Source organism: Rhinatrema bivittatum, chromosome 2 (assembly GCF_901001135.1).
Source record: "Rhinatrema bivittatum chromosome 2, aRhiBiv1.1, whole genome shotgun sequence".
Classification (NCBI taxonomy): domain Eukaryota; kingdom Metazoa; phylum Chordata; class Amphibia; order Gymnophiona; family Rhinatrematidae; genus Rhinatrema; species Rhinatrema bivittatum.
Window position 1 is genome coordinate 615,371,564 of NC_042616.1, and position 27,733 is coordinate 615,399,296.

General features: G+C 41.5%; 1 protein-coding gene across 4 annotated transcripts in view; it reads right to left on the bottom strand.

Annotated features, from left to right (window-relative positions):
* The window catches only part of TRAPPC8 (trafficking protein particle complex 8), a 431,358-nt gene that overhangs the window by 50,958 nt on the left and 352,667 nt on the right, over positions 1-27,733 (bottom strand). For 3 of the 4 annotated variants that reach the window (XM_029591182.1, XM_029591181.1, XM_029591183.1), the window contains 3 exons: positions 15,841-15,909; positions 15,699-15,757; positions 1,580-1,762 (listed from right to left, as the gene is read on the bottom strand). In XM_029591182.1, the coding sequence (XP_029447042.1) occupies positions 1,580-1,762; positions 15,699-15,757; positions 15,841-15,909 (311 nt within the window). Of the gene's footprint in view, positions 1-1,579; positions 1,763-15,698; positions 15,758-15,840; positions 15,910-27,733 lie in introns of those variants that run through there. The other variant, XM_029591186.1, reaches the window with a different exon arrangement.

Below are 27,733 nucleotides of genomic sequence, written 5' to 3' on the forward strand. Positions count from 1 at the left end.
CCATTTTGAGAATCTAAGAAGCCTGGAGAAATTGCTCTTCAAATATGCCTCACACAAAAAGGAAGGCCAAATTAAGGCTTTCCTCAAATTTACCAAATGTTGATTCTGGGCAACGAAGTGTATCAGAATGGCTAGGATCTCCAATTGTAAACCCCGATGGACTGACCACGTTGGAGGAGGGAGTGGAGTGAATCCCTACATCCATGGTCTTAGAAACATCATTGAGTCCGGGGGCACCGGAGACACTGCTCACACCCGGTAGCGAAGGGAGGTCCCCTCCATTTGTACCAGGAGGAAATGAGGAATTGAAAGATGTAAAATCCCTTGAGACTGAAGTACAAATTGCACTAGCCCTAGCCGAATCATTGGAAGAATCCGATATTGATATCTCTTTATCATCTCCAAAAAAGGAAAGTACTCCTATTGGGAAATTAATTGGAACTAGGGAACGGGACACTGTTAGATCAGTGATATTAAAGCCTCCTACCATTACTTTAGAAAATCTATGGAATTTTATAGCAAAGTTAGATGGTTCAATAGGAAAAATTATGGAAGAAGTTAAGGAAATAAAGAATTCCCTAAAGATCAATTTGGAGAAAGTAGAGGAACAACAAAAAGAAATTAAAGATTTAGATAAGCGATGTGTGCAGATAGAGAAAATTCAACAACATCAAATTAAAACGGAAGAAGAATTCAAAGGAAATTTGAGTTTTTGGAGAATAATATAAGGGCCTTAAATCTAAGGGTAATAAATTTTCCCATCATAGATGAATTGGGACCAAGGGAACTGTTTAAAGAATATATCATGTAAATTCTAAATATACCAGAGATTAATCATCCAGTTATAGTAAGGGCTTTTTATATAGGCATAAGGAAAAAAGTTCCAACAAAATTAGATCAAATACAAAATTCTCAAGAACATCAGGAATCCATAAATATTTCTGATCTGTTGCAAACATCGTAAGGAAATATAGAAATAAAAAATAGAGGCACATTGTTGCTACAGTTTGCCTTTATTACTGATAAGGATGTTATACTTAAACCTTGTTTTTGAAATAGATCAAAAATTTTTTATGGACAAAAAATATGGATCTTTCCGGATTTGGTAAGAGCTACTCAGCTCCGTAGAAAGAGTTTTCTACTACTTAGAAAAGAGGTAGTAGATAAAGGAAGATTCTTTTTATTAAAATACCCCTGTAGATGTATCATCAAGAGCGAGGGGAAAAATTTCTCATTCCTAGAACCAGAACAACTTCTGGTTCTAGGTAACTTAGAAATTTTTTAGGGGGAAAAAGAGCCGGTTAATATAGATTGATGGAAATCCCATAACATTTTCTGGTTAGGTTAAGATTTCAATTAGTTTCGCTCATAAAAAGTTTCACAGAGGATATTCTTAATTTTTCCTGTAGTTAGGAGGAACAAGAATTATTTTTATTGTATTTCAAACATTATTATGTATATTTCTTATTCAAATGTTTCTTTGTTCTGCTATTACTGTCTTGGTAATTATGACTGTATAAATTGAAAATTCACAAATAAAAAATTGAAAAAAAAAAAAAGAAATAAACAGATCACTCACCTTCCATAGTACAATAATATTCAAACTCACTTCGCTACAATTCTGAATCAATCTGACAGCCTCATCCAATGAAGATCTGCCAGATACTTGAGATGTTTGTGTAGACTGTTGTGTGCTTTTTAATTCTGAGGACAAGCAGCTTCGGAAGAAAAAGTCTGCACATGGTGTAGTTGAACTAATTATCTGCAAAATGAACGTAATATTAGAAACCTTAGTAAATTAAGCCATATGTTAATAGTACATTATTTAACAAAGCAGTTAGCTCATATTCATAGCAGAAACAATGACAGCTGCAAGTTTAAACAGAGCTACCACTTGGATGTTGCATTTTTATTGAGCACAGATTATTATAATACAACCGTAACCTTTTATGCTTTAACAGAAAAAAAAAATTATATAGAAGTGTGTTGGGGGCAAACTGAGGAATTTAGTTATGAACATTAGCAGAAAAAAAGAATTGGTTGGTATTAGATCAGATATATGTTCAATTACAGAAAAAAAACCCAGGCTTTTATAATATCTGGGGCTTTCTTAAACAGGAAGCCAAAATATTACTGGATATTTCAAAAGGAAAATACTTTTCTGAAAAAACTTTACAGAAAAATGCACTTTGATATCTGCTTACAGTGAAGACTATCATTTATAATTACATCTACAACCTACACTAAATTGTTAAACAATGCAAATTATAAAACAGAGGCTTTCCACATCCCTATATGCAAGGAATACCACTCTGAGCAGTCTTCCTATTGATAAACTTTTTGTTTACCACTCAAAAAAGAAGTGAACCATTGAAACACAATACCTCAAACTCCAAAATCCTGTAATCTAGTGAGCAACTTACTATGACAAACCATGTCAAATGCTGAAGCTATATCCAGTTGGACTAAATTCCCAGTTTTCTTTTCCTCCAAAACAAAAAATGTCATCCAACAATGATAGCAACAAAGTTTTTGTTCTGCAATTCTTTCTGAATTCTAATTGCCCCTTATCATAAATTTCATTATCAATTACAAAACCATTCAAATGTTTTAACACCTATTTCTCCAAAAGTTTGAACAAGGTTGATAAATTAGATATTGGATAGTAGTTCAATACTATTTGTGGCGACCGATAAATATTTTTAGATTGTTCTCACAATAGCCTGCTTGAAACTTGATAAAACAACCCCCTTAATGACAAATTTAAAATATCAACTAAGCAATGCTGAATTACTGAAAATGTATTAGCAATTAATAGAAACGACAAGGATCTAAAAAAATTTGTAGACACCCTAATCTCCATCATTTTCCTTCAATTTATTTTCAGTAAGCAAAGAAAAAGTCTACCAGCATGAATCTACCACTTCCCCTTCGTCATCTATAACTTCTTATCCCAACTTTCTCCTGAAAATATTTAACCAAATCAACACTAATTACTACATTTAGGTCTATTAATTACTACATTTTTCTGCAATGACATCATACTCTTAACTAGAGAAAATAATTTATACAGGTTTGTTAAAAGAATTGCTTAACTTTTTGGCATAATAATCTCTTTGCCAGTTCCTGTGCCACTATATATATCTAACTAAAATGTCTTCATACGTCTTCTTTTGCAAGTTCAGTTTAGTCTTTCGCCACTTCTCTAATCTTAATTCTCTCCTCTGCTACATTAATTCTCTAGAAAACCATGGGGCTACATATGACCACAAACTTTTTTCTGACCTATTTTTCTGGTGCTAGTTCATCATAAATGTCCTTAACAGAAGTGTTTCACCAATCTAGAGCATCATCTGATGCTGTTAAAAACCAATTTTTCCTTAATCTCACTCCAGAAATTTTGTAATTTATCCATATCAAGCTTCTCTCAAATCTTTTTAATGACAAAATCGCTCTTCATTTTCTGGAAACCTAAATTTAATTGAAGCCTTAAAAAATGGTGATCTGACCAGGAAACACAAATTATCTATTATAGATACAAACCCCTGTTACATCATTGTATAGGACACCAGGAACAAACCCAGGATATGTCCAGCAAGATGGGCAAGTGCACTTACTAACTTTTGCAAACTTGACACTATTAAAAAAAAATCCTTAAAGGATCAAACTAAAAGACAAGGAAATACTTTCAACATGTGAATTAAAATCACCTAATGCTATAAGTTGTTTATGTCTCAAATCCAATGCAGTTATTATAGTCATAACAGAATGTATCACAGCTACAGGTAACCCTGGGGTGGATATATAGTAGACAAAAAACCCAAGAACTTATTCTAAACTCTCATCTCATTCTGGCAGGCAATTCAATTGTAACAATTCCACTTTAATACTATCCTTAAAAATCATCAATATTCCCTCTCCCTTTTCTTTTAGCAAGCTGATAAGATAAAACTATACCCTGGGGGTATATACTAGGACTCTGATAAAAAAACAAAACATATCTAACTTCTTCTGCATAATTATCTCAGAAACTTCAATATTCTTCTTCCTGGCTGTGTATTTATATAGACTAAAATTATAGTCGGCATTTCTGAGCATGGACACAACATGTATCCTAAAGGAAAATTGGTTCTTATCTGCTAATTTTCATTCCTGTAATACCACAGATCAGTCCAGACCAGTGGGTTATGCACTCCCATCAGCAGATTTATTTTATTTATTTATTTAATGGCTTTTTTATACCGTTTACATAGAGGCACATAAAATAACATAAAAAATATTAAATTAATTAAAATATTTAAAGTGCCAATACATTACGATCCGGTTACAAAGTACAGTATTTAAAATCTATTTAAAAATAATTCAATTCTCTTAACTTACATGTAAAATGTTAATCTATATGTAAAATACTAAACCCTTTTGTAAAATCAACACCATGTACTAAAAGTGTTAAAACTAATCAAAATAATGATAATAAGCTAAGATTATAATATTTAAAATTATAAACAATGTAAACAGATTGATATTCCTTAAGTGCTTAGTTTCGTCTGGTGATCTCGTAGCCGAAAAGTTCTAGGATGCATAGCTCTTTATTTATGTATCTCCATTTTCACTGCAAAAAGCTTGTTTGAAAAGCCAGGTTTTTAGAAATCCTTTAAACAATTTATAATTTCTGTGTAATCTTAACTCAAGAGGCATTGCATTCCATAAATTAGGGCCTGCTAAGGACAGAGCTCGTTCTCTGACCTGCGTCGGTCGTGCTGTTTTAATTGATAGAACTGTTAGTAGTGCCTTGTTCGCTGATCTAAGATTTCTTTGTGGTACATGTAAGTGTAAGGACGTATTGAGCCATTCAGCTTTTTCATCATAAATTAGTTTATGTATTGTACAGAGTACTTTATATTGTATTCTTTGTTCTATTGGTATCCAGTGTAGCTCTGCAAGTGTTGTCGTAATATGATCCCTTTTCTTTTTTCCTGTAAGTATTCTTGCTGCAGAGTTTGCAATATTTGAAGCAGTCTTATTGTAGAGTATGGTAGCCCTAATAGCGCATTACAGTAATCAGTCCTCACAAATATCAGAGCTTGTAGTACTGTTCTGAAATTAGACAATGTTAGTAGAGGTTTTAATTTCCTGAGTACCATTAATTTAGCGTATCCATCTCTCACTTTCGATGATATATATTGTTTAAGATTTAATTCAGGATCCTTATTATCCTTAGGTTACGTACCTTCTCTGCTAATACCACAGTTTGATTTTTTTTTTTTAGAATTATTGGCGTTTGAATTAAGTTTGTTTTTGAGTTCTAGATGCAAAAATTCAGTTTTTTCAATATTTATCACTAATTCCATTTGATTTAACAGTTGTTTAATAATGTCGAGATATATATTTGCTAATTTTATTTTTTTTTCTATAGTGTCATCAATCTGTAAAATTAGTTTAAGTCTTATGGAGTCAGAGAACAAAGCTGCGAGGCACTGGTTGTTATGGTTATTAGTGTTTGGGTGGATCCTTGGACACTGTGGTAGCTGACCACACCCACGGGGGGCAGTCCCGTGAGGGACCACAGTGTCAGGCTAAACTCCAGACAGGCAAACACAGATTTGAATCTTTTATTAAACAGTATATGGAACCACCAGAGGTGGCAGTAGTGAGTAGTGGGTGTAGAGCCCGGCTGGGCACGTCTCTCACAGAACGCTGGAAACAGATCCTCTGTAAGCAGTGCTGTAGTGGAAAGAGACAAGAGGTATGAGCACACAGTAGAATTAGCATTCAGAGTCCCAAGTAGAATAGGAGAGCTCCGAGACAGGGAGAGAAGGCCCTCGAGGAGAGAGTACCTGATCCCTTAGAGCAGAGAGAGTCGGTAGCGTTGTACTCACTTAGCAGTAGCAGAGATTCCACTAGACGAGAGGTCTGGCACAGGAGCAGAGGGCAGGCCCTCGAGGTGCGAGTACCTGATTCCGGTGAAGCAGTACTGCGGAGAGAGATGTTTCTGTACTCACAGATGGTGACTGTAGTTAGTTCTTCCAAGTGGAAGGTAGAAGTTGCAGGCAGCGACACAGGGAACAAGGGCCCTCGAGGAGCGAGTACCTGTTTCCTGATAGCACCTGAAAGAAGCAGAGAGACCCCCGAGGAGCGGGTACCCCGTTAGTAACCCCGAAGGGTAGTAAGAGTTCCAGTTAGAGCTGGAGTGGCAGAGTAGCTTAGGAATGGAGAGTGAATCCCATCCGTACAAGTTCTATTGCTAACTCAACGAGCTAGCAAATGCAGTAGGCAGATATACCCTGGAGTTGTGACGTCAGAACAGAGGGACGCCTCTGAGGTTCACGCCATCGTGGAAATAAAGATGAGGGCGGCGTGCGCCCTAGAGGTACCTTGAAGGAGCATGGCAGGAGGCAGCACCAAAGGTCGGCAAACAGACACCATGGCGGCCATCAGTCCAAGGTGAGCAGGAGGAGCCGCAAGTAGAGAGAGGTAGGCGGGGCGAAGCCGTCGAAGACCGACGGAAGCAACACTGGTATCCCCAAGTGTGCCACCTGCAGCTCATCAGTATTTATCGATACCCAAGCAAAGTATAATTGATAAAAAAACCCCATCTAATTCCTGAAACAAGGGCAAACAGGAAAAAGCTCCCTCAAGGGTCCAAAACAAACGACCCCAATATCTGAAAATCAGGTTTGAACCACAGTTCATAACAAAACCCAAAATATTATAGAATCCTTCTGAAAGATTCCCTATGTACAGCAGCTAACCGTTAGGTAAATCAGTCTTTCAGCAGAAGCACCTGGGCGGGATATCCTGGACTGATCTGTGGTATTACAGGAATAAACATTAGCAGGTAAGAACCAATTTTCCTTTCCTGTACATACCCAGATCAGTCCAGACCAGTGGGATGTACCAAAGCCACATTACACTGGGCGGGAACCAGAAACACCTGCTCGCAAGACGCTCTCCCCAAAAAGCACTTGGTCCAGATCCCCGACATCCAGACAATAATGCCTTGTGAAGGTATGCAGGGAAGACCAGACTGCGGCTCTACAAATCTCCTCAGGCTACAACAACTGACACCCCACCAAGAAGCCGCTTGCGTTCTCGTCGAGTAAGCTTTCAAACCAGGCCTACATCAGGACGGGGCAACCCTTCCTGATGTAGGCCAAGCAAATTATTTCCTTCAGCCAGCGAGTCTTAGAAGCCTTTTCACCCTTCTTCGGACCTCCAAAGAAGGGTGAAAAGGAGACCCCGGTGGACATCTAACAGATGAAGATCTCTTCCCACAGCGGGGTCACGAGCCCAATCAGAGAATCCGGGTAACTCCACAGACTGATTAACATGAAAGGCAGACACCACTTTCAGCAAAAAGGAAGGGACCATGCGCAGGGACACCCTATCAGCCGAGATGCGAAGGAAGGGATCCGTACAGGAAAGAGCCTGCAATTCTGAAATACACATCACAGAACAGATAGCCACCAACAATACAGTCTTCAAGGTGAGGTCCTTTAAGGAAGCATGTCCCAGAGGCTCAAAAGGGGGATCACGAAGTGCCCTCAACACCAGATTGAGATTCCACTTCGGGCATAACTTACAAAGAGGAGGACGAAGGCGCTTCACCCCTTTCAGGAAATAGACAATGTCTGAGTGGCTGGCTAGAGGCCTGCCACCTCCCCGCATCCCAGGGCCGAAACCTGAACATGCAGTGAACCATAAGCCAAACCTTTAGATAATCCCTGCTGCAAAAACCCCAAGACCTGAGGAATGGTCGCCGACAACAGCATTACATCCTGCTGGTCACACCAGATTTCAAACAACTTCCACACTCCAGCGTGTGCCATAGATGTCGAGGGCTGCCTGGACTGAAGCAGGGTGGAAATCACCTGTTCAGAATAACGTTTCATCCATAACCGCTGCCTCTCAAACACCAGGCTGCAAGAGAGACGTGATCCTCCCAATCCAAAAAAAATGGGCTTGTGTCATTGGAGGTTCAGCAGATGAGCTAGTCGTAGCGGACTGTGTCACCAACCGTACCAGGTCTGCAAACCACGGCCGCTGCAGCCACTCCGGTGCCACCAGAATTACTGGACAGAGATGGTCCTCTATGCGCCAGTGAACGTGCCCGATCAGGGGCCATGGAGGACAGGCATACAGGAGGATTCCAGTTGGCCACTTGCAGACTAGAGTGCCTACTCCTACCTCCCCTATTTTTCTTTTGGCTGAAGAACTGGTCCGTCTTGGCGTTGATACGGCTCGCCATGAGGTCCAGTTGGGGAACTCCCCATTGGGCACAAATGTGATTCCAACCCTCCCGGGATAGTTCCCATTCCCCGGGATCCATATGTTGACTACTGAGAACGTCCGCCTGTACATTGTCCATGCCTGCAATGTGAGAGGCTGCGATGCCTTCTAGATGAAGCTCGGCCCAAGCGAAGAGGAGGTGTGCTTCCTGTGCCATGGCCGGACTCCTGGTTTCTCCCTGGCGATTGAGAAATGCCACCTTGGTGGCATTGCCGAGAAGACTCGAACCATTCTCCCCTGCACCAGGGACTAGAATGCCAACAACGCTTTGCGGACTGCCCTTGTCGCTAGGCGATTGATAGACCACGACTATTTGGGTAAGGACCAGATTCTCTGCGCCGCATGACCGAGGCACACTGCTCCTCAGCCTTGAAGACTCGCATCCATTGTCACAATCACCCAATCCGGGACTTCGAGGGGCATCCCCTTCTGTAAGTTGTCTTCAGACAGCCACCATTGCAGGCTGGACCTGATTTGCTGTGACAAAGGCAGGTGCAACTGGTATTGCTCTGACACTGGGTCCCACCGCGACAGTACATCTGTCTGCAACGGTCTCAGGTGAGTGAAGGCCCAGGGCACCAATTCCAACATCGAAGCCATGAAACCCAGAATTTGTAGGTAATCCCACACTCTGGGGATTGGAAGCTGTAACAAAAGAGAAACACCCTGCCCTGGAGAGTCTGGCAGGGTGCGTGAGAAACACCCTGCCCTGGAGAGTCTCGAAACGAGCTCCCAAATACTCCAGACACTGACGGAGTCAGATGACGTTTTGCTTCGTTGATTACCCAGCCTAGGGACTGGAGACAATGGATCACACGAAGAACCATCCGCTTGCCTTCCTCTTCTGACTTGGCTCGAAACAGTCAATCATCGAGGTAAGGATGGACCATTATGCCTTCCTTCCAGAGGGTCGCCGCTACCACGACTATCACCTTGGTAAAGGTGCAAGGAACCATCACCAATCCGAACGGCAGTGCCGGGAACTGAAAATGCTGACCCATGATCTTGAAACGTAGGAATCTCTAGTGAGCGCTGTGAATTGGGATGTGTAGATAAGCCTTGGTGAGATCCAAGGAGGCGAGGAACTCTCCCTTTCGAACTGCTGCGATGATTGTTCGAAGTGTTTCCATTCGAAAACGGGGCACCTTCAAGCAGCGATTCACCTTCTGTAGGTCCAGGATGGGTCGGAAAGTGCCCTCCTTTTTGGGAACCACGAAATAAATGGAGTACAGTCCTCTCCCCCATTCCTCGGACAGCACAGGGACAACTGCCTTCAGGGCCAGCAATCTTTGTAGAGTGTCTTCTACCGCGGCTCGCTTGTTGCGGGAAACGCATCGTGATTCCACAAAGGACAGCATGAGAGGCCGAGAAAATTCTAAGGTGTAACCTTTTACCACCTCCAACACCCAGCAATCGGAGGTGATCCTGGCCCACTCCTTGTAAAATTGGGACAACCTGACCCCGATCATCCTGTCTGAGGAGTGGGCGGGCCTGATTTCATTGGGCAGGCTTCCCAATTCCGGTTCCCTAACCGAAACCACCTCTGGAAGGATGACTGGAGCCATGAAAGGACTGTGTATGGGAAGAGGTCTGTCTGGAACCAGAGGGTGGAACACTTCTCCCCATCCTGCTTTTTCAGAAATTACGAAAATGGGATCGAGGACCGAATGATTTCCTGTAGGGCTTTCTATCTTCTGGCAGTTTATTGCCCTTGGAATCCCCCAGAGATTTCATCAGCTGATCCAAATCCTCTCCAAACAGCAACTTCTCTCGAAAAGGCAGACTGCACAGTTGCGACTTAGAGGAAGCATCCGCTGCCCAATTGTGGAGCCATAGGAGTCGCCACCGAGGAGACCATAGTCCGGGCCACTGAATGCACCAAGTCATATAAGGCATCCGCCACATATGCTACCGCTGCCTCTAAACGAGCCGCCTGAGAAGCTGACAAAGTCCCAGAAGACGATGGGTCCTGCGGTTTTTGAATCCAACTTAAACATGCTCTTTGCATCATGCTGGCACACACACCGCCGCCCGAAGTCCTAAGGAGGAGACCTCGAACACCCGCTTCAGATGCAGCTCCAGGTTGCAGTCCTGCACATCTCTGAGAGCAGCCGCTCCCGTCACTGGAATGGTCATCTTCTTGGTCACCGCTGATACAGCTGCATCCACCTTAGGTATCCTGAGGTGCTCTAAATGTTCCTCCATTAGTGGGTAGAGTTTTTGCACCTTCTGGTAGACATTAATCCCCGCCTCCGGGGATTCCCACTTCCGGCTGATGAGCTTTTGAATCTTCTTCGGGATAGGAAAAGCACTAGGTGGACCCCAGAGACCGTCCAGGACTGGGTTCACACCATTGCTGTCGGAATCTTCCAGCAAGGGTCTCACCCCCAATTCCTCAAGCACCTGGGGAATAAGGGGGGTGGAATTCCTCCCTCTTAAACAGACGGACTACGGGGGAGTTGTCCCCCTCCGCACTAGGTTCTACTGGATCCTGATCGTCGCCGCCCATATCTATGCCTGGAGGGACCTCACCCTGATCCGCAGCAGTGTCCCTCGGGGGCGGAGTGGAGTCGTTCCCTTGCTGGTCAACTGCACCTGCTAGATCCTCCCGAGCCAAAGTTGCCCGGGACGGACGACAGTCAGTTCACAGATGGGGATGCTTGGGAACTCCCACACTCTCATCCTGGGCTCTGCGCTTTGCAAGCTTCCGAGTCAGAAATGCTTCATGCATGAACAGCACAAATTCCGGTGAAAATCCCCCTGGTCCCATCTAGTCACTGCTAGAATCAGTGTCTGTGTCTCTCGATTCCTCCGGTCTCGGAGTCCGCACAGTGGGGGACAGCGGGGGAGGGTCATCCTGGGAGACTTTTTCCACAGGGTGCGTAGTGGGGGTTGGGCTCCTTCTGTTAGACCCAGCCGCCGAGCCTGACCTGCGTGCAGACTTTTTAGATTTGGTCCTCTTGTCTGAGGCCCCTTCCCCACCCAGTGCACAGTCCATGCACAGTGACAGGGGATCTAAATAAGCTGACCATACCCCGCAAGCCTTACAGGGCTCCACCAGAGGAGTTTCTGCCATGTTCCTCCTGCAGAAAGGTGCATATAACTCCCCCCCCCCAGAAGAAAACAGGTGCTGCCACCCAACCCTGGTGACCCCCACCATAAACGCTGCAAAAATTGGCCCCAGGAACGCTGGGGAGCCGCGTGGGAGGTCGAAAAAGAAAACAAAATGGCTACAGCGGTAAAAATAGCTCCGGAGCCGGCAGTAAAACTGAGGCAGGGAGCCTAAAAACGTCCTCTGAGGTTCTTACCAGGGTTGAAACACTATCCCCTCCTCTTCAGGGGTCTGCCTGGCTCTGCACCACCGGGCAGACTGATTTACCCCAGGAGCCACGGTGAACAGGGAACTTAGAGCTCTTTTTTATTTTATTTTTTTTTTTACACATAAAAACTTTAACTTCTAGTGTGGGAACAGAGAGGAAGATGGTAACTACAGACCGGTTAGCCTCACTTCGGTGGTGGGAAAAGTAATGGAGTCACTGTTGAAAGAGAGAATAGTGAACTATCTACAGTCCGGAGAATTGATGGACCAGAGGCAGCATGGATTCACCAGAGGAAGATCTGTCAGACAAATCTGATTGACTTTGACTGGGTAACCAAGGAATTGGATCGAGGAAGAGCGCTCGATGTCATCTACTTAGATTTCAGCAAAGCTTTTGATACGGTTCCGCACAGGAGACTGGTGAATAAAACGAGAAGCTTAGGAGTGAGTGCCGAGGTGGTGACCTGGATTGCAAACTGGTTGGCGGACAGAAGACAATGTGTGATGGTAAATGGAACCGCAAGGATCGGTGTTGGGACCGGTCCTGTTCAATATCTTTGTGAGCGACATTGCGGATGGGATAGAAGGTAAGGTTTGTCTTTTTGTGGACGACACTAAGATCTGCAACAGAGTGGACATGGCGGAAGGAGTGGAGAGAATGAGACAGGATTTAAGGAAACTGGAAGAGTGGTCGAAGATATGGCAACTGAGATTCAATGCCAAGAAGTGCAAAGTCATGCATATGGGGAGTGGAAACCCAAATGAACTGTATTCGATGAGGGGGGGGGGGGGGGGAGAAGGCTGATCTGCACGGAGCAGGAGAGAGACCTTGGGGTTATAGTGTCTAATGATATGAAGTGTGCGAAACAATGCGACAAGGCGATAGCAAAAGCCAGAAGAATGCTGGGCTGCATAGAGAGAGGCATATCGAGTAAGAAAAGGGAAGTGATTATCCCCTTGTACAGGTCCTTGGTGAGACCTCACCTGGAGTACTGAGTTCAGTTCTGGAGACCGTATCTTCAAAGAGACAGAGACAAGATTGAAGCGGTACAGAGAAGGGCGACCAGAAAGGTGGATGGTCTTCATCGGATGTCATACGAGGAGAGATTGAAGAATCTAAATATGTACACCCTGGAGGAAAGGAGGAGCAGGGGTGATATGATTCAGACTTTCAGATACTTGAAAAACTTTAACGATCCAAAGACAACGACAAACCTTTTCCGTCAGAAAAAAATCAGCAGAACCAGTCATGAGCTGAGGCTCCAAGGAGGAAGACTAAGAACCAATGTCAGGAAGTATTTCTTCACGGAGAGAGTGGTGGATGCCTGGAATGCCCTTCCGGAGGAAGTGAAGTCCAAAACTGTGAAGCACTTCAAAGGGGCGTGGGATAAACACTGTGGATCCATCAGGTCTAGAGGACGCGTATAAAGAGCAGGCAGCAAAACACTGCACGGAGCGGCAGTAGCCACAGAGGCATTCACGGAGCGGGATGCCAGTGGCCAGTGGTTGGTGTTCCACCTTCACGGAGCGGAAGGATGGAGGGCTGCCATCTCCCAATTAAAAAAAGAAAAAAAACAAACAAAAAAACCCAAACAAAAAACAGGGATGGGTTCATGGGCTATAGGTATTACCAATTATTAGGCTTATTCAATTACCAATTATTAGGCTTTTCAATATTTGATGATAGTTAATGTGACTTTCAAGGCATACTTCACTTTCAATGCATATCCAGCATAGCTCCCTGCTTCAACGGCAGGGGAGAAGAAAAACTAATACTTCACGCATAGCCAACATTGCTCTCTACTTCAATGGCAGAGAGCTATGCTGCTGCTTACCCAACTAATCAAACTTAATATTTCACTTGGAAGCAGCTCCATCACTGCTCTCTACATTAATAGTGGGGGTGAAAGGGAAATAGAGCCTAAGGTTACTAAGAGCCAAGAGAAACAGATAAGTATGAGAAAAAAGAAGTGTGAAGCTTGCTGGGCAGACTGGATGGACCGATTGGTCTTCTTCTGTCGTCATTTCTATGTTTAGTAACAGAAAAAAATAAAGCCTAAGCTAAGAATAATAGGAAAAAAAATCCCCAAATGGGCTATTTCTCTGTACCGCAGACACTGAGGGGGAGCATTCGGGTCGCTGAGGGAGCCTGTCCCCTGGCTATCAGGGGACCCAGAACCACATGGGCTAGCCCGGCTCTTCGTGAGGGATGGCCCAGACACTGAACTTAGCACCTCAGGGAGCAAGAAAAATCTGTCTCACACAGAGCTGCAGGAATACACGACTACCATCTGCTGGAGTCAGAGAAATATTGATGAGCTGCAGGTGGCACACTTGGGATACCAGTGCCTTGAAGCTTTGTTCTCTGACTCCATCTGCTGGTGGGAGTGCATAACCCACTGGTCTGGACTGATCTGGGTATGTACAGGAACAGGATATATTAAACATCTCTCTCACCCTAATACAATTTATAACAGTACTGTGCAAACCCCCATACCTCCCCTGCCCTATTAATTGTAGAGATCTCAGCCCCTTGCATAATAACTCTCTCCTACAAGACGATATACACTAAAAACAGAGTAAAAAAGGAAAACTAACCCAGATCCAACAGAATTAATCCTAACCGTATTCACAGGCCCCTTTACATTCCCACACATTACCCCATACATTTTGAAAAAGGCCTGCTGGTAGAGGCCTGCCTGTGGGTTTCTCCTTTTAATGTGCCCCAGCGATGCTCACTGATGTCATGTGATGGGGTGTGGCTCTCTCCAGCATCAGCGGTTGATCAAGCAATCAACTCTCCCTTGCAGACATCAAGGGAGCAAGCAGGCAGGTTGGAGCACAGTAGCAACAAATTAGTCCATATAAAGTGCACAGTGGAGCTTAAAAATGCAGTAATATTTCTTCTGCAGGACAATCTATCATTGCGATATAACTTGCACCCTGGTATCACAGCATCTCATGGTTATCCTCCTTCCACCAGGTCTCTGAAATGTCAATTATATCTTTTTCTTCATTCAGTCAATCCAGGGAACATAAAAAAATATGGCCCTGCAAAAGATGAATCTTACCTACTCAGGAAGCCAGAAGTTCCTTCTCAGTAAAAGAATAAAAACCCCCCAAAAAACCCATGACCTGTGATCTTCATAGAAAAATACAGACTGAATGGGCCCCTTGGGAATGAGTGGCAATACTGGATGCTGTACATGCCGAGTAGGGCATGCTCAAAGTTTCTAGAAACTATGATATCAAATGTCCATGTCCGTGCCAGGCTCCATCTGATGACACCCATGTGTGAGGACTACTATCCTGCCTGTTCTCGGAGAAGAGCTAATGCTTTCATTAATATGTGATTTATATGGAGGCACACCAATTTCAGTGCACATTTTTACTTCCATGTGTGAGCTAAAATCCCTATTACATTGTAATTTAATATTTGATATACCACCTTTCATGAAATTGAATCTAAACAAATACAAGCATCTTTAAAATGCAAACAATCAAATACAAATATCATTAAAACATAACAGAAATTAATATGAATACCCCTACTCTGTAACACTCTCTCCACAAAACATACTAGAACAATGGTTCTCAACCTTTTTTTGTCAGGTTACACCTAACAGATGGTTCTCACATGCGTGACAAACTGAACATATGACTGTCATGGGATTAAATGTAAACATACACTCTGCATTCACAGGAACCCCCCCACCCCCAACAATGAGTGGTGAGCAGAACTAGGGCACTCTCCATACAAAAAAATTCTGGTTCTGGTGTCATCTCAGTAACAGTAAAACAAACTCCCTCTATTACCAGGCACAATAGCCTTCCTTTTTAACTTTCTCAAGAGTCTCTCATGCTATTATCCGTCTTAAAAATCAATTTGCATCATATAATTCTAAGTTATTGCAATGCTCCTTTGATAAAAAAAATAAAAATAAAGACTGTACTGTCATGCTATCCTAATAGAGCAAAATGTCACATAACTGATGACCTTATTGTTTGTTATGTATTTATGGGAACAAGTGCAGGAAAATATTCCCAACATACAAGCATATAATTTTACAGTATGTAAAAATATTCGTACTTGTTCACTTCCAAAGACAATATCTCCAAATGTGTATCTTCCTAATGGGTAAGATGCATCTAAAAGATAAAAATGGCAATAAATCAGTCAAATACGAATTAAGCATTTAAAAAATAACTTCCAGACCATTAAATGAACTTACCTGCAGTACGTTTGCATCGGACTGCTTTAAAGCATAGTTTTCCCTTCTCTCTGCTGGTGAGTTTAGAATCTGGAAAAAAATATTAATTAATTATCTGACTCGTTTAAAGAATAATTAAAAAAAATATGAGTTAAACTTTAAATTCCACAACTAGTAAGCTGCTTTTGGTAGTTTAGTGTGGCGGTTCTCCTGCTCTTATGTGTCTTGACACACCAGTGTGTGGCAAAGAGAAAGGTGTTGCCATCCTCTGCGATGCCCAGCAGGATATCACACTCTTCAGCTACAATCTGGCCTGGAAAGACATGGCCAACTCGTTCTCCACAGTGGTGATGCCACCCCATCTGTCTTCCCCCATGACTGCATCCTGTCTCCAACAGTGGCCAATCCAGAATACAAGTACCTGGCAAGTACCCAAACATTAAGCTGATCCCATGCTATTGATGCTAGTAATAGCAGTGGTTATTTTCTAAGACAACTTGATTAATAGCAGTTAATGGACTTCTGCTCCATGAACTTATCCAAACCCTTTTTAAACCCAGCTACACCAATTGCACTAACCACATCCTCTGGCAACAAATTCCAGAGCTTAATCGTGCGTTGAGTGAAAAATAATTTTCTCTGACTAGTTTTAAATGTGCTACATGCTAACTTCATATCATAATTCTCTCACATCCCCCCCTCAGCCATCTCTTCTCCAAGCTGAACAGTCCTAACCTCTTTAGCCTTTCCTCATAGGGGAGCTGTTCCATCCCCTTTATCATTTTTGTGGCCCTTCTTTGTACCTTCTCCATCACAACTATATCTTTGCTCCATTAGGTGACCAGAATTGAACACAGTACTTAAGGTGCAGTCTCAATCCTTAACTGATCCTATTTTACAAGGTTTTGACTCAAATGAATCATTCTGCCTAGTCCTGACTGATCTAACAGCTGCCTTCAACACTGTTAACCATAACCTGCTATGCCAACAGTTGAAAAACATTGGGACTGATGGAAATGTGCTAAAATGGGTCACCTCTTTCCTTGCAGACAGATCATTCCAAGTCCAACATCTTTCAAAGCACAACTGGCATACCACAAGGATCAGTGCTATCAGCAAAATTATTTAATATCTACATGCTGCCCATATGGAAATTACTGAGGAAACAATAAAGAGTAGATGCCCAAGGGTCTTTTCCGAATCTTTACAATATATTCATCCTTTTTGAACCTCTTCTAGTATGCGACGCCATCAAGTGAATGGAACTGGGAAAGGCATAAGCACTACTTGATTTAATTAAGGTGTGTCATTCATATTTCTTTTCCACCCCTTATCCTCTTTTTTATTTTTATTTTATTATAATTTTATGTTTTTTCTTTCATTTTCCTTTCTTCCTCTTTTTTTTTTTCAATTTTTTTCCGTTTTTCCCCTCTCTCACATTTTTCCATTGCTGTACATTTAGTTTCATTCCATTTGATTAAGTGTCTTCATTTTCACAGATACGTCTGTACTGCGGATGGCTTTTTGAATATTTGAGATTCATTCTGTGCGTTTTCAATTAAGGTATTAATCCTACCCCTTAAAAATATATATAGGTCTCTTACTGTTGGACAGTAATATTTTTTAGATTGATGTTGTCTATATGTTCTTTTATTCAGTTACTGGTTTATTTATTTTCACAAATTTTATATATGTTCTATTTATTTAGTTTTATGTGAGGCTCTTTAAATTGTTTGACTTTTATTGTTTCTATGTTATTGATTTGGTGTTTTTTTATGATTTATTGTTCCATTTTTATGTTTTAAAAGTATTTATGATTTATTGTATTCCTATTTATGTTCATTTATAGCCCCTGAGGCAGCCACTGGCAAGTGGCGAAACTCGGCCTTAGTCGGGCATTTTAACTAAACCTACGTCTCCACCAATTAAAAATTCGGAAAAGACCCTTGAGCATCTACTCTTTATTGTTTCCTCATAGCTTTTCTAGATTGCCTGCCTTGTTGTTTTCTGGGCCCATATGGAAATTACTGCAGACCTGGGTTTAAACTTCTTCCCCTACAATTCTATATCCCTCTAACAAAATCTTTTGAAAACCATCTCTAATTTCTGAATATATGATTAAAATAAAAGAAAATTAGCTCAGTGGAAGCTCTCGAATCCTCAAAAAACTGAAATAATTTGGTTGAGCCACAGTCCACAAAAAACTATACCCCCAGGGATAGATCTCAGAAGTTGCCAAGTAAAACCTGCAACTCAAGTGAGAGATCTAGGGGTCCAAATTGATGAAAATTTAACAATGAAAATCCACATAAGCAAACTGATTAGATCTGGTTTCCACAAGCTTCGGATTTTGCGCAGATTAAAACTTCTACTAAACACAACAGATTTCAGAACAATTTTACAATCTCATTTTCTCTAACCTCAATTACTGTAATTCATTACTTCTAGGTCTTCCGACTAGTTACTTAAAACCCCTGCAACTTCTGCAAAATGCCGCAGCTAGACTATTGTCTGGAGCAAGAAAATCTGAACACATCACCCCAATACTAATGGCTCTGCACTGGTTTCCTATACAGTCAAGAATTCATTATAAAGTAATAATACTCAATAACATTAACCTGAAGAACAACGATCTGCTAAGAATAACATTTAAACCTCACAGCCCCCCTCATGAACCCTCAAATCACAGAATAAAGGCCTCCTTGAAAATCCCAAACTTAAGAGACTCATCTAACGCTAACTAGAGATAGAGTGATTTCTATTGCTGGCCCAAAACTATGGAATTTCATGCCAGAAGAACTTCTAACATTAACAGATAAAAATAAATTATATTCAAAAATACCTTCTATTTAACAAACACCCAGTTCCCCATGACTCAGATAACAAATAAATCTTGTACAATAAGCCCCCCTCGCAAACCCCTATAATCTAGCTTTTTTCATGTTTGATGTCTACCATTGTATTACTTCTGTTTCTATGAATATTTATCCACCTTAAAATATTCAAAATGTGTTACAACTGTAAACTGTATGAATTAGTGATTCTCACATGGAATGACTGTATATAAAGCATTTAAATAAATAAATGAGAGGAGATAAGGGGTACCTTGCCTCATTCTATGTCGTCGAGAAAATTCTTCCAATCTTTGCCCATTTGCAATAATTGCTGACTTGGGGTCATTATATAATATGGATATATAATGTATAATTCCTCCATTAAAACATCTCTCTTTGATCCTTTAAAAAGATATGCCAATGAAACTCAGTCGAAAGCATTTTACGAATCTAACCCTACTGCTAACAATGGTATTTTTAATGCTGTACATGTTTCCATTGCAGTTAATTTTAGCAATGTGCATGCCAGCTGTTCTTCCTTTTACAAAGCCTACTTGATTTGATGATATAATACTGGGAAGAATCAAGCTTAATCTATTTGCCAGAATCTTTGCATAGATTTTTAAATTGTAGTTTAATAAGAAATCGGCCTATATGATGCAGGATTTGTGGGATCTTTCATAATATATGCCTTAGTAAAATCCATCGGGTAGTGGCCTCTATTGCTTCTGTAAACTGAGCCAATGCACTGAAAATCCTTTTCTACTAAAATTTTATAATCTGCATTTAAGCATATATCATATGTTCAGGTACTTTGTATGGTTTACTGGACCTTATGACATTAATGGTTTCCTGCAACTGGATTGGTTATTTATTTATTTAACACTTTTTTTCTAACCGGCATTCGTAGGACACATCATGTCGGTTTACAAGTAACTAAGAAAGGAAATTACAATGAACGAGGAAAAAAGGGCTAACTGGATAATATACAAGAGTACAATAGAAGAGAGTCAACGAGCAGAGTTACAACATTTTGCATTCAAGTTAGGATTAGATATGCAAGAGAACTTATAAACAATGTTAAGGAGGCATGTGCACTTAAGAACTTAGCATATGAAACATATTTACAGTATAAAGGAGGCAAGTGCACTTATTTACAGTTAAATGCTGGAGCAGAAGGAAGGGAGTAAAGAGGGAGGGAGCGAAAAGGGGGAAGGAGCTGAGGGGGTGGAAGGAAAAGGGGGTACATTAAAGCACGGGTACTTTCAAGGAAGCGGTTGATAGGGGGTGAAAGGGCGGGGTGGGGGAGGCTAAGGGGTGCTAGGAGTAGGGAGCAAGGGAGGTGCTGGTATGGTAAATGGGAGGTAAGGGAGAAGGTATATAGGCTGAGCGGGAGCTGGGGTGGTTCAAGGGGGGACAATGACTAGGATTGAGAGGAATTGGGGTATGCCTGTTTGAAGAGCCATGTCTTGATTCCTTTTTTGAAATGGCTCAGGGACGGTTCTAAGCGGAGTTTGGTGGGAAGGGAATTCCAGAGGGTGGGGCCCGCAATGGAGAAGGCTCTATCCCTGGTGGTGGTAAGGTGCCCAATCTTAATTGAGGGGGTTTGAAGAGTGCCAGCAAGGGTGTTTCTGGTGGGGCGATTTGCTTGACGGAATTGTGGCATATCTTCAAGCCAGGGTGAATTATTATTGTATAAAGTGTTATGAAGGATGGTAAGTGTTTTGTATTGGGAACGGAAGGTGATGGGGAGCCAATGGAGATCTTGGAGTATGGGAGAAATATGGTCAGTTTTCCTGGTGTTTGTTAAGATTCTTGCCATAGTATTTTGAAGGATTTGAAGGGGTTTGATGGTGGAGGCTGGGAGGCCTAAGAGGAGGGAGTTGCAATAGTCGAGTTTAGAAAGTATGGTGGTTTGCATAACAGTGTGGAAGACATGGGCGTGGAGGAGGGGCTTCAGTTTTTTTGAGGATTTGAAATTTATAGAAGCCCCCTTTTAGAAGTGATTTAATGTGAGGTTTGAAGCTTAGTTGATTGTCTAGGGAGATTCCTAGGTCTCTGACACTGGGTGGTAGTGTGTGAGCTTGTGAGGCGTTTTGAATCATTTGGTGGATTGCGTCGATTGGTTGATTTGCTAGAATGAGGATTTCAGTTTTCGAGGCGTTGAGTGCTAGGTGTAGATTGTAGAGGAGAGAATTGATGGAAGTCAGACATATTTACCAGTACTGAAGGGTTTCATTGATGGATTTCTGAATGGGAATAAGTATTTGTACGTCATCTGCATATAAGAAGAATTTTAGTCCTAGTTTAGAGAGTAGGTAGCAGAGTGGGAGTAAGTATATATTGAAGAGGGTGGACGATAAAGAGGAGCCTTGGGGTACGCCTTGCGTGAGGGGAATGTGGGTGGATTCAAAATTATCCAGCTTGATTAAGTACTTTCGGTGGTCAAGGTATGAGGAGAACCAGGATAGGGCTGTGTTTGAGATGCCTATCTCCGCTAAGCGTGTTATTAGGATTTGATGGTTTACGGTATCAAAGGCGGCTGAGATATCAAGAAGGGCAAGTATATAAGATTGGCCATGGTCCATGCCTTTGAGGATGGTATCCGTCATTGCAAGTAGGAGTTTTTCAGTGCTTCGGTCTTTACGAAAGCCATATTGAGCGGGATGTAAAATATTGTTTTCTTCTAGGAAATCAGTGAGTTGCGTGTTAACCACTTTCTCCATGATTTTGGATATGAAAGGCAGATTGGAAATGGGCCTGTAGTTTGCAGGGTCATTGTGGTCGAGGGTGGGTTTTTTTTTTAGAAGTGGCTTCATGACGGCAAGTTTAAGTGGGTCGGGGACTTTCCCGGAAGTGATGGAGTAGTTTATGATTTCTGCTATTGGTTTTGCAATGGCGGAGGGAATGGTAAGGAGAATTTTTGATGGGATGGCGTCGGCGATATGGGTAGCTGGTCGCATCTTTTTTAGTATGGATTCAACTTCCTTCACGGAGGTAGTGTCAAGGGAGTCGAGAATAGTTTTGTTGTCGGTGGGTAGTGGGTCTGTGGGGGTGGGATTGGAGGGGAGTTGAGTAAGAATTTTGGAGATTTTACTTTTAAAGTAGTCTGCTAACTTCTCACATTTCTCTATGCTATTTACTTCTTGGGAGGAGGGAGAGGGGGACTTTGTGAGTTCTGCAATGAAGGAGAATAGGGCATTCGGATTAAATTTATAGTTATGGATTTTTGCTGCGTAGAAGTCACGTTTGGCGTGGAGAGTCGCTAGCCGATATGTATGTAAAGTATGTTTGTAGGTTTATTAACTTTAGTTAATTGTTCCATTGTTAACTGAGGTAAATGGAGCCCCTCCCCTTTCCTAGATGTCTCCTCCCTCTCCATCTTCTGTATAGTGTTTTTCATAAAATTTCCTGAAAATAGCACACACAGTGGCTTGCAAAAGTATTAGACCCCCTAAAATGTCAGCAGATATGTGGATTACAAGTGACACAGATTGTTACAGACAGTATATTTATTGCAAACCTGTATGCTCAAACTAAATTTTCAAAGTCAATTTATTATTTCTCTGCATTTGTCTTCAGCTCTGCCTTCTCTTAGCCTGCCTGCCCGCCCTTGAGACTTATTCTCAGAACTGACCTAGGCTGTGACCCCATTGCTCTCACTTGTTGCCCACCTCAGACCTTAGTCTGGACCATGAACTGCCATACCTGCTGCCTGACACTGACCACAGCCCAGACTCTCATCACTTCCGATTGCCACCTGCCTAAGGCCCCAGCCTGACACTGTGTTCACCCTAAAGACTTTAACCTAAAACCTGCCAGCACCCAAGGCTAAATCCGAGGGGAAAGGGGCCAGTATAGGCAAAGCTCCAGTTCAGTCTCTGCACCATTTGCTTTGTTAGTTGGTGGTGAGGACCTACTGGGTCATCCCTGTAGGTTGTGTCAACTTCACCCCAATACAAGTGTCCACATTCCTAACAGTGAGATTTATGAAAACTTTTGCTTGGCTTCTTTTAGCTGCTGTTCCAATTTTAGAATATTCCTATGCAACAATTTATTTTTCAAATTGGTATAAGAGATTATTTCTCCTTTCATACAGCCCAACTTGTTGCCCAGAATAAAGTGGGTGGGTCTTTATGCAATGCATTATTAATCTGAAAGTTCTCCCACTTAGATTGTAAATATTGTTGAAATTCTGTCTCCTCTGCAAGAAAGCTAGGAAATTTCCATATATTAGGTTTACTCTGATTTTCATCAGTTAAAACATCTATCCAACTATAAAGTGGTCAGAGATCTCAGCTGGACCTCTCTCAGCATGTAGGATCTTTGTAAATAATATATCAGTAGGTAAAATATAGTCTATCCTAGATAGTGACATATGGGCTTGAGAAACATACATATAATCCTTGGCATCAGGATACAGAGTTCTCCAAATAATTAATACATGCAGCGATAAACAAAGATATTCTATCCTTTATCCAATTGAACAGCATTTGTTACAGATGAACTGTCCAATACTAGATCATATATGCAGTTGTAATCTCCTGCCATTATCAGGAATCATTTTATGACTGCTAAGGAACATGAACAAGTTCTATAAAAAAAAAAAAAAAAGGAAGGTTTATATTTATTCGGGTCATAGAGATTGTAAATTGCAAATTCCTTACCATTAATCTTACCAATGATTTTTACGTATCTTCCATTCAGGTTTTTTATTTGATGTAGTAATTGGAATTGCAACTGTCTGTGAATAAGCATAGCTACCCCTGCTTTCTTTCCTACCGCTAATGAGAAAAAATAGCAACCCACCCAATCTCTTATCAAGTTCATACTCTCCATTTCATTCAGATAAGTTTCTTGTGCCTCTGCAGTACTTGTAAGATTTTTTTTCTTTTAACGGGAGAACCTAGTTCTGACATATTCTATGAGATACACCTACAATCCTGAACCATCAATGATAGTATTCTCCCCTAAAACAGCAAAACACACATCTGTTAGCACATAAAGAAACATAGAAACAGAAATGATGTCAGAAAAAGACCAACGGGCCATCCAGTTTGAGTGGCAAGCTTATGGTAGTTTCTGCACTTATCAGTTTCCTAGACTGTCAAAGTCAGGGCTCTTGTTGGTTTCTGTTTGAGTCCAATTCCCTGTTACCTTCTGCCTTTGAAGCATAGATCAATGTTGGAGCTGCATCAAGAGGTCCAGGCTTATTGGTTAAGGGTAGTAACAGCTGCATCAGCTTATTTATCTGTTTTCCCTGACCGCAAAATTCAATATCCTTGTTTGCTGTCTGAATCTAATTCCCATTTTCCTCTTGTCGTCCCCCTGCTGTTGAAGCAGAGAGCACTGATGGAGTGGCATCAACAGTATGAAGGCTTATTGGTTAAGGGTAGTAACCGCAACACCAGTAAATTACCCCCACACAATTATTTCTTCATTTCCATCCTCTGGCCTTTAGGGATCCACAGTGTTTATCCCATGCCCCTTTGAATTCTCTCACTGTTTTTGTCTTCACAACTTCCTCTGGAAGGGCATTCCAGGCATCCATCACTCTCTCCGTGAAGAAATATTTCCTGACGTTGGTTCTGAGTTGTTCTCCCTGGAGTTTCATTTCATGACCCCTACTTCTACTGATTTCTTTCCAATGGAAAAGGTTTGCTGTTGATTGTGCATCATTAAAACTTTTCAGGTACCTGAAGCTCGGTATCATATTTCCCCTGCACCTCTTCTCCTCCAGGGTCTACATATTTAGGTCCTTCAACCTTTCCTCATAAGTCCTTTGATGGAGACCACCCACCAATTTGGTTGCCCTTCTCTGGACTGCCTCCATCCTGTCAATGTCCCTTTTGAGATATGGTCTCCAGAACTGAACACAGTACTCTAGGTGAGGCCTCAGAGGACCTGTACAAGGGGATTATCACTTCCTTTTTCTTACTAGTTATTCCTCTGTCTATGCAGCCCAGCATTCTTCTGACTTTAGCTATCACCATATCACATTTTCACAGTCTTCAGATCGCTAGACACTATCATCCCAAGATCCCTCTCTTGCTCCGTCACAACAGCCCTTCACCCCCCATCACATACAGCTCTGATTATTGCACCCCAGCTGCCATATCTTCGACCACTGCTCAAGCTTCCTTAAATCATGTCATTCTCTCTACTCCTTCCGGCGTGTCCACTTTGTTGCAGATCTTAGTATCATCTGCAAACAGACAAACTTTACCTTCTATCCCTTCTGCAATGTTGATCACAAAGATATTGAACAGAACCAGTCCCAACACCGATTCTTGTGGCACTCCGCTTAACACCACTCTCTCTTCAGTGTAGGTTTGATTTACCATCACACGCCATCTTCTGTCTGTCAACAAGTTTGTAATCCATGCCACTACTTTGGTGCTCACTCCCAAGCTTCTCATTTTATTCACAAGCCTCCTATGTGGGACCTTGTCAAAAGCTTTAAAGAATTGGATCGAGGAAGAGCACTCAATGTGATCTACTTGAATTTCAGCAGTCACCCAATCAAAAAAAAAAAAAAATCAGATTTGTCTGACAGGAGATTCCTCTTGTGAATCCATGTTGCCTCGGGTCTAGCAATCCTCCTGACTATAGATAGTTCACTATCCTTTCCTTCAGCAGAGTCTCCATTAATATTTCTACCACTGAGATGAGGTTAACCAGCCTGTAGTTTCCAGCCTCCTCTCTGCCACCACTCTTCTCCAATCACTCGGCACCACTCCTGTTTCCAGGGATCTATTGAATAGGTCATGCAGCAGACCCGCCAGCACATCTCTGAGCTCCCTCAGTATCCTGGGATGAACTTCATCCAGCCCCATAGCCTTGTGCACTTTCAGTTTTCCATCTGCAAATGGATTTTCATCTACCCCATCGCCACCTATGGTGTTTGTTTATTTATTTATTTATTTATTTATTTAACGTTTTTATATACCGAGGTTCTGGTAACAATGTTACTAATCACTTCGGTTTACATATAACATTGAAATGACTTAACAAGTTTGTCTTACAGAGAACAAGGAAATGAGGAACTGGGACTAAATTAAATTAAATTACCTAGAACATTATGAAATACATCATTATAAATAATAGAAAACTAACATACTAGCGGTTGGGATCAATCATGTAACAAATGGTCGATCATTGGCAGTAGGAAATTGTAAGAGTTTCTAGGATTATTAAGCAGTGGGAGACATATTGAGTTGTCCATGGAGGGAGAGTGTTGGTACAGACCAGCTCAGGCGTAGGCTTGGGTGTTGTCAACCAAAGGTCCTTCTCCAGGTCTTCTTTAGTGAACACCAAACAAATATTTGCTTGATTTTTCCACCATTTCTTAATCTCTCTCCACACATTGATCATTGTCACTTTTCAATTTCATTATACCACTTTGGACCATTCTCCTTTCTCTGATATATCTGAAAAATATGTCACCTCTCTTTACCTCTGCCAATCCTTTCTTGTGCCTGACTTTTAGCTTTTTTGATTTCCTTCTTTATCTCAGTTTCACCAAACATTCTTCCCTGTGTTCCTCATTTTGGGATCCTTTATGTTTCTTGAATGTTGTTCTTTTTGCTTTTACTTTATCCACCACCACCTTTGAGAACCAGATCGGTTTCTTATTTTTCCTACTTTTGTTTACTCTAACATTTTAGTTTGGCTCACTGTTGTTCCACCTCTCCCATTTTCTCCCAATCTTCTAGTTCTACCTCCAGGTATATCCCCATTTCGACAAAGTCCGTATTTTTTAAATTCAAAACCCGGGTCTTTGTGCAACTTCTCTGCATCCTATTTGCTATATCAAACCATACCGTCTGATGATTACTAGTACTGAAGTGGTCTCCCACCTGGACATTAGAAACATTATCACTGTTAGTGAGCACCAAGTCAAGTATCACATCTTCCCTTGTGGGTTCCATTACCATTTATTTGAAGAGAACCCCTTGCAGGGCAACCCACTCTCTCTCTCTCTCTACGTCTGGCAGATTCCGCTGAAGAGATTCTTCAGTCTACATCCATGACATTAAAACCTCCAATAATCAACACTTCTCACTTCTTTCCCACCTTCTGGATGTCTTCGACCAAATTTCTGTCCAGCTCTTCCGTTTGAGTTGGAGGCCTGTAAACCACTCCAGTAAAAGTGGATGTACCATCATTTTTTTTTATTTTATTTTATTTTTTTAAAGACGGCCCATAATGCTTAGAAGGTCCATAAGCCTTGATCATCAATCCACATACTCAACGTGTCTGTGTGCTCAGACCTTACTGAATGATGTACATAGCCTCAGTGTGTGTATGTATTATCATAAACTATCCTCAAAATCTCTTCCCGTTTCCCAAAAATATTTATCTGCAAACTTTCATTTTCCCAATTCCTTCCCTCTTTCCCACCCTTTTCCCCTCCTGTCCCCCATAACCAAACAAACATTTATCTCTTAAAGAACAGAGATCCATGTTGATGAATTCAAGTGCCACCCATCAGTATAGTAACGTATCATTATTTACAGCAGATAGACATCCTCATATTTTATTGTAGCACTGTTCCCAGTGTACTAATCAATAAAATTTAATCTTGAACATGGGTAAGGTTATTTTTAAATTTGCTGTGTTTGCAGATATTTATATATCCAACCTTTTTTACTCTCTTCCTAGAGTTTTTAGTGACTTTCAGAGGTATGGAAAGCTGTCCAGATTAAAACTGAATTAAGACAAATCTGAAGTTTTACTAGTAGGGGCATTTAACTCTTATAAATGGAAGGGCATGTTTCCTTTTAAATGGGAGATTCTTTTAAGTATTTGGGAGTATTTATTAGTGAGGACCCCAAATTTATTGTGCATCTTAATGTTTTTCATTTGACTGTAACTGAGAAGATTTTGCAAGCTTGGCTCTCTTTTTCTTTGTCTTTGATAGGAAAGATTCACTTAAAAATGATTTTGCTACCTAAATGGAATTATGTTTTTAGTATGCTTCCAATATCTCTCTCTCATTTAGCTGATCTGTCAACTTGTGGAGGAAATTTCTGTGGCCAGGGCATAAAGCACATGTCCTTCTGTTCCTATGATAAACC